Genomic DNA, 11236 nt, shown 5'->3' on the forward strand with positions numbered 1-11236 from the left:
CATGTATGCCTTATTCTCACAGAGGACATTTTGCACAAGCGATGCGGGGTAATTAGTAGAAGATATAACGGTATTTTAGTGTGGACGGTAACTTGTATGGAGAGTCCACCTTGTCTGAGCTTACCGGCTGAATCATAGAGGTAGCGGGGGGAGTCAGGAGTTGGGCAGGATAATATAAACTCAAGTAGACTAGACGCGGTATACTGGGTAGATGGGTTTCTCCAGGCAGACATTGGTAAGGGCGAGCCAAGAGTGAGGTGCCTTCCAGGCAGGACTGGAACAACACTTCAGACTCTTCAAGACTACGGTGCTCTTCACCAGCTCCAAGCCCGAGGGGCTGATTACCTCGTCTTTTGTATATAGTTCTGCAGTATTCCCATTATGTCATTGATTTTTGTATTGATATGGCCGCTGGATGGCGAAACGTCTACAAATAAAGATTCCCAGATGTTGCATATGTGCTTTTTTCTTCATCTTGTTGGTATTGCATACCATTCATGTACAAGGGTGAGGGAGTTGGTCGTCCACAAGGGCCGTCCAGTGACCGTCCACAAGGGCCATCCAGTGACCGTCCAGTGTCGGTCTCCTAGCGAGTACTATGGGAAACAGGAGGATTATAAAATTAAGGGTAGGAGCACCATCACAAGGAGGAGGGTCGATCCTCCGTCTGCTAATCAAGAGACAAACACGCTGCCTTACTGTATTTACCTCGATAAGCCACGAAGAAAATACAGGATCATTGCACCCAACATACTATTGGATACAGACGTGTTAATAAGAACTATTTATTATGGTAGACACCAGGAGGAAGCAACACAGGTGGAAACTGACCCTACAGTCACAGTGACAAACATTTTGTAAACAAAAACAGATTAAAGCATTAAATATGCTAAAAATGAATGCAACAGAAGCGACAACAGACAACAGATATGGTAAACAAAACAGATATAACTTTAAAACCCACAAACATTTAGTCAATTACAAAAACAATACATACACATAAAGAGGTATTATGTAATTCACCAAGGAGACAGATGACTAGTATTAGAGAACATATTTCGTAAGTGTTGGCTGCTAGCGCCAAAATAAGAAGAGGGTTTACTCCCCGAGGTGAAGTGGTCGGTAATTAGTGGTTGACAGGAAGGTCTTGAGAGGATTTAAGTTTGGTGGTATAAAAGGCGGTGTAAACATAGTGGTGGACAGTGTCAACTGTGACTCCCTGACAAAAGGACTCATGCACCTGGCCAAGATGGTCTCCACAGCTGTGAGTGACACAGACACTCTTGTTGATAGAACTGATCAACAGCTGGTTCTGTGTTGAAACCAGCTGGTGATGTGTTGAGAGCAACTGGCGCTGTATTGATGAGTGGAGGCTATTTTGAGACAGCTGGTTCTGTGTTGAAACCAGCTGGTACTGCATTTATACAAGTTGGGGCTGTCTTGAGACCAGCTGTTGCTGACATTTCACATGCTTAATACAATTCTGAGTTTTTTGACTGAATAATAATCAATTAATTTTTTAAGCAAAACACACAGAAATAAGAGAATGTTGAGGAAGATGTAAAGAATGTTTTGTGTTGCAGGTGATGATGATGGTGTTGGTGTTGGCTGGTGTCCTGGTGGTGGTCCTGGCCAGACCTGAGGCAGCACCTCTACCTCACCCAGGATATCTTCGCTATGGTGGATATGGCGGCTATGGTGGCTATGGTGGATATGGTGGCTTTGGTGGATATGGTGGCTATGGCTTTGGACCCAGATTTGGATATGGATACGGTCGGTGAGGTCATCTGGTAAAGGTAGGTCAATAATTTTGGATTTTTTTAAATGTAACAAATGCAATTATATTCTCAATACCTGTCCTTAACGTGTTGTCATTTATTCAGATATTCGTGAAAAATAAAGTGTATGATTCTTGTTTTATTTGACAATTGAAAAATGCATTTAGGAAAGATATGGATAATAAATTATGGGAATATTTTCTTCATGTTGCTGGATATTAATCAGAATATCATTCTCTCTCCTCAGAAAATTGTGAGAAACTCACAAGAAGCCTTACTTAGTTTCTTTAATAAATAAAATTTAAGAAAATATATATATACTTGTTTCATTGCCTGTTACTGAGAATTGTTGTAAATTGAAAATTATGGCAGAGTTCTGTGCATGGTTCCCTCAGGGATGACTTCCCTGTAGGGTTCTGTGCATGGTTCCCACAGGTACGATCTCCCTATAGAGTACTGTCTATGGCTCTCTCAGGGATGACCCCCCGTAGAGTTCTGTTCACGATTCCCTCAGAGATGACCTCCCTATAGGGTTCTATGCATGATTCCCCCAGGGATGACCCCCTGTAGAGTTCTGTTCATGGTTCCCACAGGTACAACCTCCCTGTAGAGTTCTGCCCATGGTTTCCTCAGGGATGACTTCCCTGTAGAGTTCTGCTCATGGTTCCCTCAGAAATGACCTCCCTGTAGAGTTCTGCCCACAGCTCCCTCAGGAAAAGTTTCTCCTGCAGAATCCTGTCCCTATATTACCAGGGGCTTCATTCCCTGTACACAACTGTCCCTAACAGCAGTAGAAAACCCCCAAAATAATAACATCCCAGCGTTGTTTAACTTAAAACCTGAAAAATAAACTTAAAACCATTCAAGAACACTTACATCCCTTAAAACATGATTTAAAGTAAACTCTTCGCACATATACACACACACCTCAGTGTATATACCCTTAACAAGCGTTTTATATATACATTTTTACCTAATTTCTGGCTCAATTACATTATATTGTGGGAAAATCACACGTAAAATTTGTGATGTGCCTAGTACAACACTTTTTTTTAGGAAACCCCGTGTTTGGTGAAGTGTTTCAAATTTCATAATTTAGATCCTTTGCATTTTGACTTTATGCTTTTGAAACACATTCAGCATTTCAGGTGTGAGCTGAAGCACTGATGAAAAACTGCCGAAATACATTAAACCCCGAGATGGTGGTTTATATCATGACTTGGTAAACCTCTACACAGAGTGAAACGTGACTTGGTAAAGCTCTATACTGAGTGAAACGTGACTTGGTAAAGCTCTATGCTGAGTGAAACATGACTTGGTAAAGCTCTATACTGAGTGAAACGTGACTTGGTAAAGCTCTATGCTGAGTGAAACGTGACTTGGTAAAGCTCTACACAGAGTGAAACATGACTTGGTAAAGCTCTACACAGAGTGAAACGTGACTTGGTAAAGCTCTATACTGAGTGAAACATGACTTGGTAAAGCTCTATACTGAGTGAAACATGACTTGGTAAAGCTCTATACTGAGTGAAACGTGACTTGGTAAAGCTCTATACTGAGTGAAACATGACTTGGTAAAGCTCTACACAGAGTGAAACATGACTTGGTAAAGCTCTACACAGAGTGAAACGTGACTTGGTAAAGCTCTACACTGAGTGAAACATGACTTGATAAAGCTCTATACTGAGTGAAACATGACTTGGTAAAGCTCTATACTGAGTGAAACGTGACTTGGTAAAGCTCTATGCTGAGTGAAACGTGACTTGGTAAAGCTCTACACAGAGTGAAACATGACTTGGTAAAGCTCTACACAGAGTGAAACGTGACTTGGTAAAGCTCTATACTGAGTGAAACGTGACTTGGTAAAGCTCTATGCTGAGTGAAACGTGACTTGGTAAAGCTCTACACAGAGTGAAACATGACTTGGTAAAGCTCTACACAGAGTGAAACGTGACTTGGTAAAGCTCTACACAGAGTGAAACATGACTTGGTAAAGCTCTACACAGAGTGAAACATGACTTGGTAAAGCTCTATACTGAGTGAAACATGACTTGGTAAAGCTCTATACTGAGTGAAACATGACTTGGTAAAGCTCTACACAGAGTGAAACATGACTTAGTAAAGCTCTATACTGAGTGAAACATGACTTGGTAAAGCTCTATACTGAGTGAAACATGACTTGGTAAAGCTCTATACTGAGTGAAACATGACTTGGTAAAGCTCTACACAGAGTGAAACGTGACTTGGTAAAGCTCTACACAGAGTGAAACATGACTTGGTAAAGCTCTACACAGAGTGAAACATGACTTGGTAAAGCGCTACACAGAGTGAAACATGACTTGGTAAAGCTCTACACAGAGCGAAACATGACTTGGTAAAGCTCTACACAGAGTGAAACGTGACTTGGTAAAGCTCTATACTTAGTGAAACATGACTTGGTAAAGCTCTACACAGAGTGAAACGTGACTTGGTAAAGCTCTACACAGAGTGAAACGTGACTTGGTAAAGCTCTATACTTAGTGAAACGTGACTTGGTAAAGCTCTACACAGAGTGAAACGTGACTTGGTAAAGCTCTATACTGAGTGAAACATGACTTGGTAAAGCTCTATACTGAGTGAAACGTGACATGATAAAGCTCTACAGATTGAAACATAACTAGATAAAGCTGCAGACAGAGCGAAACACTGCCCCAGAACATCCACATCCGGGAACCTGTCCCTTCTGTGCGTTTCGCTCATGATATTACCATCATCACTTGTTACCGGAATTTAATGAGCGAAATGTGACGAAAATACAATGGGCGAAACGTCGCTGTTCCCCACGTATCTCAGGAAGGTATTTAATAAAGAGTCTAGTGTTCGAGGGAGGTGTTATACCTATCTCAGGTATATCTATACCTACCAGTGATAGAATATACCTACAAGGTCCAGGTATGAAGTCCCGGTATAATATTCTGTGGTATTTTTAAATTCCAGCGTCAATTCCATCAATTCAATCCACTGATCCAGCTCCATCGGCTTGCAAAAACTCTCAGAATAATTATAGTTAGAGACTTCTCTCTGGACGAATCCACCTGGACTTCCTACTCATTTCTGTAACATTGCACACATCTTCATGTGTGTTGATTGCACCACGAAAGGCCTAGAGCTATCATTCAACACCAGCTATCATATATATATATATATATATATATATATATATATATATATATATATATATATATATATATATATATATATATATATATATATATATAAACATCATCAGAGGGTGTTGTTTTGCCAGAGACGCTCCACGCCAACAGCTCAGGTAACCCTCCAAACTGCAACATTCCCCATTCCTCCTCCATAGTAAATTCAATATTCACAATGCTGATTTTCACGCAGTTTCCACTAATGATATTGGATTAATGGGGTGTTGAGGTGGGTTACTGGGGTGTCGAGGTGGGTTAATGGGGTGTTGAGGTGGGTTAATAGGGTGTCGAGGTGGGTTAATGGGGTGTTGAGGTGGGTTAATAGGGTGTCGAGGTGGGTTACTGGGGTGTCGTGGTGGGTTAATGGGGTGTCGAATTAGGTTAATGGTATGTCGAGGTGGATTAGTGGGGTGTCGAGGTGGGTTAATGGGGTGTCGAGATAGGTTAATGGGGTGTCGAGGTAGGTTAATGGGGTGTAGAGGTGCTTTAATGGGGTGTTGAGGTGGATTAATGGGATGTCGACGTGGGTTAATGGGGTGTCGAAATGGGTTAATGGGGTGTCGAGGTGGGTTAATGGGGTGTCGAGGTGGGTTAGTGGGTGTCGAGGTGGGTTAATTGGGTGTCGAAATGGGTTAATGGGGTGTCGAGGTGGGTTAATGGGGTGTTTAGGTGGGTTAATGGGGCGTCGAGGTGGGTTAATGGGGTGTCGAGGTGGGTTAATGGTGTGTCGAGGTGGGTTAATGGGGTGTCGAGGTAGGTTAATGGGGTGTTGAGGTAGGTTAATGGGGTGTAGAGGTGCTTTAATGGGGTGTCGAGGTGGGTTAATGGGGTGTCGAAATGGGTTAATGGGGTGTCGAGGTGGGTTAATGGGGTGTCGAGGTGGGCCAGTGGGTGTCGAGGTGGGTTAATGGGGTGTCGAGGTAGGTTATTGGGGTGTCTAGGTGGGTTAATGGGGTGTCGAGGTGGGTTAATGGGGTGTCGAGGTGGATTAATGGTGTGTCGAGGTGGGTTAATGGTGTGTCGAGGTGGGCTAGTGAGGTGTCGAGGTAGGTTAATGGGGTGTCGAGGTGGGTTAATGGGGTGTCGAGGTGGGTTAATGGGGTGTCGAGGTAGGTTAATGGGGTGTCGAGGTAGGTTAATGGGGTGTCGAGGTGGGTTAGTGGGGTGTCGAGGTGGGTTAATGGGGTGTCGATGTAGGTTAATGGGGTGTCGAGGTAGGTTAATGGTGTATCGAGGTGGGTTAGTGGGGTGTCGAGGTGGGTTAATGGGGTGTCGAGGTGGGTTAATGGGGTGTCGAGGTGGGTTAATGGGGTGTCGAGGTGGGTTAATGGGGTGTCGAGGTGGGTTAGTGGGGTGTCGAGGTGGGTTAATGGGGTGTCGAGGTGGGTTAATGGGGTGTCGAGTGGGTTAATGGGGTATCGAGGTGGGTTAATGGGGTGTCGAGGTGGGTTAATGGGGTGTCGAGGTGGGTTAATGGGGTGTCGAGGTGGGTTAATGGGGTGTCGAGGTGGGTTAGTGGGGTGTCGAGGTGGGTTAATGGGGTGTCGAGGTGGGCTAATGGGGTGTCGAGGTGGATTAATGGGGTGTCGAGGTGGGTTAATGGGGTGTCGAGGCTGCTGGGAAATCTTTTCACCATCAGCCAAGAAGACTATTCCCTCAAATGAGAATTAAAGTCTCAGCGTATAAACGCTGAGAGAAATACACCCCGCAGGGTGGCTATGGCAGGGTATATATCCTGCGTTTAGACATAAATAAACATACTTTGTACACAAATATACTCTCAGTTTGATTATAAAACTATTTATGTGAAGAGTTTGGTTGATAAATTGTACGTAGAAGGTTAATTAAGTACAAGACTGATTTATTAATTAATTTATTTATTTTAAATAATGTAAGACAACGAATGAGATTTAGAGATTGGTCAGTGTAACTCTGAGGAAGGAGAAGTGTACACTGACTATTATGTACCACTTCTGTACAATGTAGAAACAATATGAGGAGATATGAAGAATTTCTTCTGAATGTATAAACATGATTTTTTTTATATAAGACGTTTCAGTTGTATAATAAACCTAGAAGTAAATACACACACACACACACACACACACACACACAGAGGTCAGAAGCTATGACTCGACCCCTGCAACCACAAATAGGTGAGTACACACACACACACACACACACACACTAGCTGTGACTCGACCCCTGCAACCACAAATAGGTGAGTACACACACACACACACACACACACACTAGCTGTGACTCGACCCCTGCAACCACAAATAGGTGAGTACACACACACACACACACACACTAGCTGTGACTCGACCCCTGCAACCGCAAATAGGTGAGTATTTGATAAAACTTATGTAGCCGGGAGACAGAGAGGACCTAGTAGCGACCAGCGAAGAGGCGGGGGCCAGGACCTGTGAATCAACTCTTGCTACTACATATAGGTAAGCACATGTAAGTGAGTATACACGCTTTTTTGTGATAGGTTAGGATATGTGACTGTAGGTTACTTGGGAGAAATTGAAAAAATCCTCAGGCATTAGCCCAGAGGTCGCCCTAGTTGTCTGGATTTAAAGCTTAACGTCCGTATCCATATCTGAGACCATGTCCATATCCAAATCCACCTAAGCCATATCCACCATAGCCACCATAGCCGCCATATCCACCATAGCGAAGATATCCAGGGAGAGGTAGAGGTGCTGCCTCAGGTCTGGCCAGGACCACCACCAGGACACCAGCCAACACCAACACCATCATCATCACCTGCAACACAATACATTCTTCAAAATCTATGTTAACTAACAGATGTAAGAAAAAAAATTTCACATGATATCAAGAAAACATCAAGAGTGTCTGTGTTACTCACAGCTGTGGAGACCATCTTGACCAGGTGCAGAAGTCTTCTTGTGAGGAAGTAACAGTTGATACTGTCCACCAGCCGTCACTGCCACCTTATATACCACCAACCAACAACCTGACACGAGACATTAACTACCAATTGCTGTCACCTTGACATGAAGTGTGTCATGTGTGCTTATTTTAGACTTGCTATTGCTGACCATCTGTTTGTTCTGGTCAGAAATTCTTCTTAGTACACATTCACTACACACAAACACGTTCCTTCACTCCAAAAAGGCTTTCGGTGCAGTGGCACATTGAAGGCCACTTTAGCAAATTGGAGAAGAGAGCTGCAGTAAAATCAAAGACACAAGCGTGGATATATTAATATTTGAACACGAAAAGTCACTCAGAGGTATGCAGATGGGAGAATGTAACTAGTTGGTGCAGCTAGTGAACTTCCTCAAGGAACAGTGTTGGGATCTATATTGTTTCCTGCGTAAAGTAATGACATGATAATTGAGATATCTCACAAATAAGGTAAAAATATTAAGAAGAACGAGAACTCAGGATGATGTAAGAAGCCTGCAAGAAGAAGACTTAAACAGACTTGAAGAACTATTGAGTAAATGGTTATTTGTATTTAAGGAAAACAAAAATATAAAACCCAGAGACAAGGAAACTAGGGTGAGGACAAGTATCATCTCTAGAGCAAAAATATCACAGAATAATAAAAAGAACTTGGAGTTTGCTTTACCCTAAAGCCTGTCCAGTAAAGTGAGCATACGAAACACAATATCTATAGCAGAGGCCAAGCATGCAAACACGAGAGTAACATTTGGAAAAACAGACAAAGAATAGCGTAAGACAACCATTAATAAGCAAGTACTATACTGCCAATCTTTTTTATTTAGTAGACAGCACGATTGAGGAACGTTCGTGTAGGTAAACACAGGGAGACACTTGAGGGGGTGTCAAGGAGTGTGTAGAAAGGTCATGATAGCTAGAACTTCTGTAACTTGATTAATGAAGAACATCAGTGAACTCAGGGACGTCAGTACGCCCTGTACATATTAAGCGAAGTCAAATATAAAAATAACAATCCACTTGAGTGGATCAAGATCCCTTCAATGGCATGAAGGTACTGAGTAGAATACTCAGAACTAAAAAAAGTTGCTAATGATTTCAAAAAATGTAAAAAACAGATAGAGATCACACCAGGCAAAGACAAGAAATTAACAAGTCGGGGACAGGAGCTTACCATCTCTAACCTCAAATAGGTATTTATAACATGCTAGTGGAAAACAAGATACATATAGCAAAAGGAGACCATTAACTGATACAACATTACATCTTGTATAATTCAGCAAGGAAGAGACAAGTGGTTAAAAACAGAGATAATATTTCGTAAGTGTTGAATATCGAAGCTAAAATAAAAAGAGGGTGTACACCCGAGGTGAAGTGGTCGGTAATTAGTGGCTGACAGGAAGGTCTTGAGGGGACTAAAGTTTGGTGGAGCAGTATATAAGGTGACAGTGGCGGCTGGTGGACAGTGTCAACTGTTACTCCCTGACAAGAGGACTTCTGCACCTGGTCAAGATGGTCTCCACAGCTGTGAGTGACACAGACATTCTTGATATTTGCTTGATATCTTGAGAAATCTGTTTTTTTTTTTCGTTGCATATATTAGTTAACATAGATTCTGAAGAATGTTTTGTGTTGCAGGTGATGATGATGGTGTTGGTGTTGGCTGGTGTCCTGGTGGTGGTCCTGGCCAGACCTGAGGCAGCACCTCTACCTCACCCAGGATATCTTCGCTATGGCGGCTATGGTGGATATGGTGGATATGGTGGCTACGGCGGCTTTGGTGGATTTGGCTTTGGACGAAGATTTGGATATGGATATGGATATGGACGATGAGGTACCCGATACAAGTAGGATAATAAATCACTAAAATTATTAAAATCAAATAAATATTTTTCCCACCTCTCCCTCCATATTACCAAAAGACTAATGTTAAATACTTTATATACAAACTTTTAGTTCAAATACAAAACGCCTCTGAAAAGAAAATTATGAAACACAAACTACAGAAATAGTCCAAGCAAGTTCCCGCTGACACAGTAAGTAATAAGGCTGAATTTTAATCAATATATCTGAGGTCTTCCTCAGACGGTTGTGGGAACCTGTCCACCAGCCTTCGTCTTCCTCAGACAGTTATGGGAACCTGTCCACCAGCCTTCGTCTTCCTCAGACAGTTGTGGAAACCTGTCCACCAGCCTTCGTTTTCCTCAGAAAGTTGTGGGAACCTGTCCACCAGCCTTCGTCTTCCTCAGAAAGTTGTGGAAACCTGTCCACCAGCCTTCGTCTTCCTCAAACGGTTGTGGGAACCTGTCCACCAGCCTTCATCTTCCTCAGACAGTTGTGGGAACCTGTCCACCAGCCTTCATCTTCCTCAGACAGTTGTGGGAACCTGTCCACCAGCCTTCATCTTCCTCAGACAGTTGTGGGAACCTGTCCACTAGCCTTCATCCATAACTTTTTCCGCAAAATAAATTTATAAAACTATATATATAAAACTGTTTCATTCCCAGTAACTAAGAACAGTTGTAAATTGTATATGCAGTGAGCCCTCAGTTATCGGCTGTTCCACTTATCGGCCAACTCGCTCCTGAGTCAGTGTAGCTGTGTTGCTGGCCAAGTAAGGAAGCTTCTCCCCATTCATCCAAACAGTTTACTAAAAATCAGTGTTTTCTTTGTTATTTATTAAGTGCAACTGCAAAATAGGTAAGCACGACCTCAAAGAAAGTTCCTAGTAAAGCTCTTGAGGTAAAGAAAGGAAGAAACACGATGGAATTTAAGAGAGAAATGACTGAAAAATTTGAGTGGTATGTGAGTGTTGGAACTTGCCAGGATATATGGGAAAAACAAATCTACCATCACTTCCATCCTGACAAAGAAAGAACAAATCAAAGCTGATGTTGTGAAAGGAGTAAATGGAATAACGAAACAAAGGTCACCAATAATGGAAGATTTGGAAAAGTTATTATTGTGGTGGATCAGGGAAAAACAATTAATGGGAGATAGTGTTGTGGAGTCAGTGATTTGTGAGAAGGTAAAGCAGTTGTATGTAGATCTTGTAAATAAAATGCCTGGAACAAGTGCTGCTGTTAGTGAATTTAGGGCCAGCAAAGGCTGGTTTGAGAGACTTAAGAAGTATAGTGGCATACACAGTGTTGTAAGACATGGAGAGGCTTCAAGTTCTGATAAATGTGTAGCTGAAAAGTTTCAAGGAGTACGTAGAGGCTAAAGGATTCCTTCCCCAACAAGTGTTCAGTTGTGATGAAACAGGCCTGTTTTGGAAGAAAATGCCAAAGAGGACCTACATTACACAGGAGGAAAAGACCCTGCCTG

At 42.5% G+C, this 11236-nt stretch overlaps 1 protein-coding gene and 1 long non-coding RNA gene across 2 annotated transcripts; both read left to right on the forward strand.

The window, feature by feature from the left end:
- Nucleotides 1-1197: 1197 nt before the first annotated feature.
- Nucleotides 1198-2086, forward strand: LOC128697644 (uncharacterized). The gene is made up of 3 exons (XR_008408331.2): nucleotides 1198-1264; nucleotides 1584-1796; nucleotides 2026-2086. It is a non-coding gene; the product is annotated as an uncharacterized lncRNA (long non-coding RNA).
- A 7278-nt stretch (nucleotides 2087-9364) lies between these two features.
- Nucleotides 9365-10367, forward strand: LOC138854722 (uncharacterized). The gene is made up of 3 exons (XM_070099495.1): nucleotides 9365-9436; nucleotides 9548-9743; nucleotides 10118-10367. The coding sequence occupies exons 2-3, from the start codon at nucleotides 9642-9644 to the stop codon at nucleotides 10358-10360; spliced, it is 345 nt and encodes a 114-aa protein (XP_069955596.1). The 5' UTR covers nucleotides 9365-9436; nucleotides 9548-9641; the 3' UTR covers nucleotides 10361-10367.
- The last annotated feature ends 869 nt before the right edge of the window (nucleotides 10368-11236 follow it).

This window comes from Cherax quadricarinatus, chromosome 68, assembly GCF_038502225.1.
Source record: "Cherax quadricarinatus isolate ZL_2023a chromosome 68, ASM3850222v1, whole genome shotgun sequence".
Lineage (NCBI taxonomy): Eukaryota > Metazoa > Arthropoda > Malacostraca > Decapoda > Parastacidae > Cherax > Cherax quadricarinatus.

Coding starts and splice junctions, on each gene's coding strand:
- LOC138854722 (XM_070099495.1), top strand. CDS start 9,642: ATGGCGGCTATGGTGGATATGGTGGATATGGTGGCTACGGCGGCTTTG. Junction 9,744..10,117: donor ATATGGATATGGACGATGAG/GTACCCGATACA, acceptor CGTTTTCCTCAG/AAAGTTGTGGGAACCTGTCC.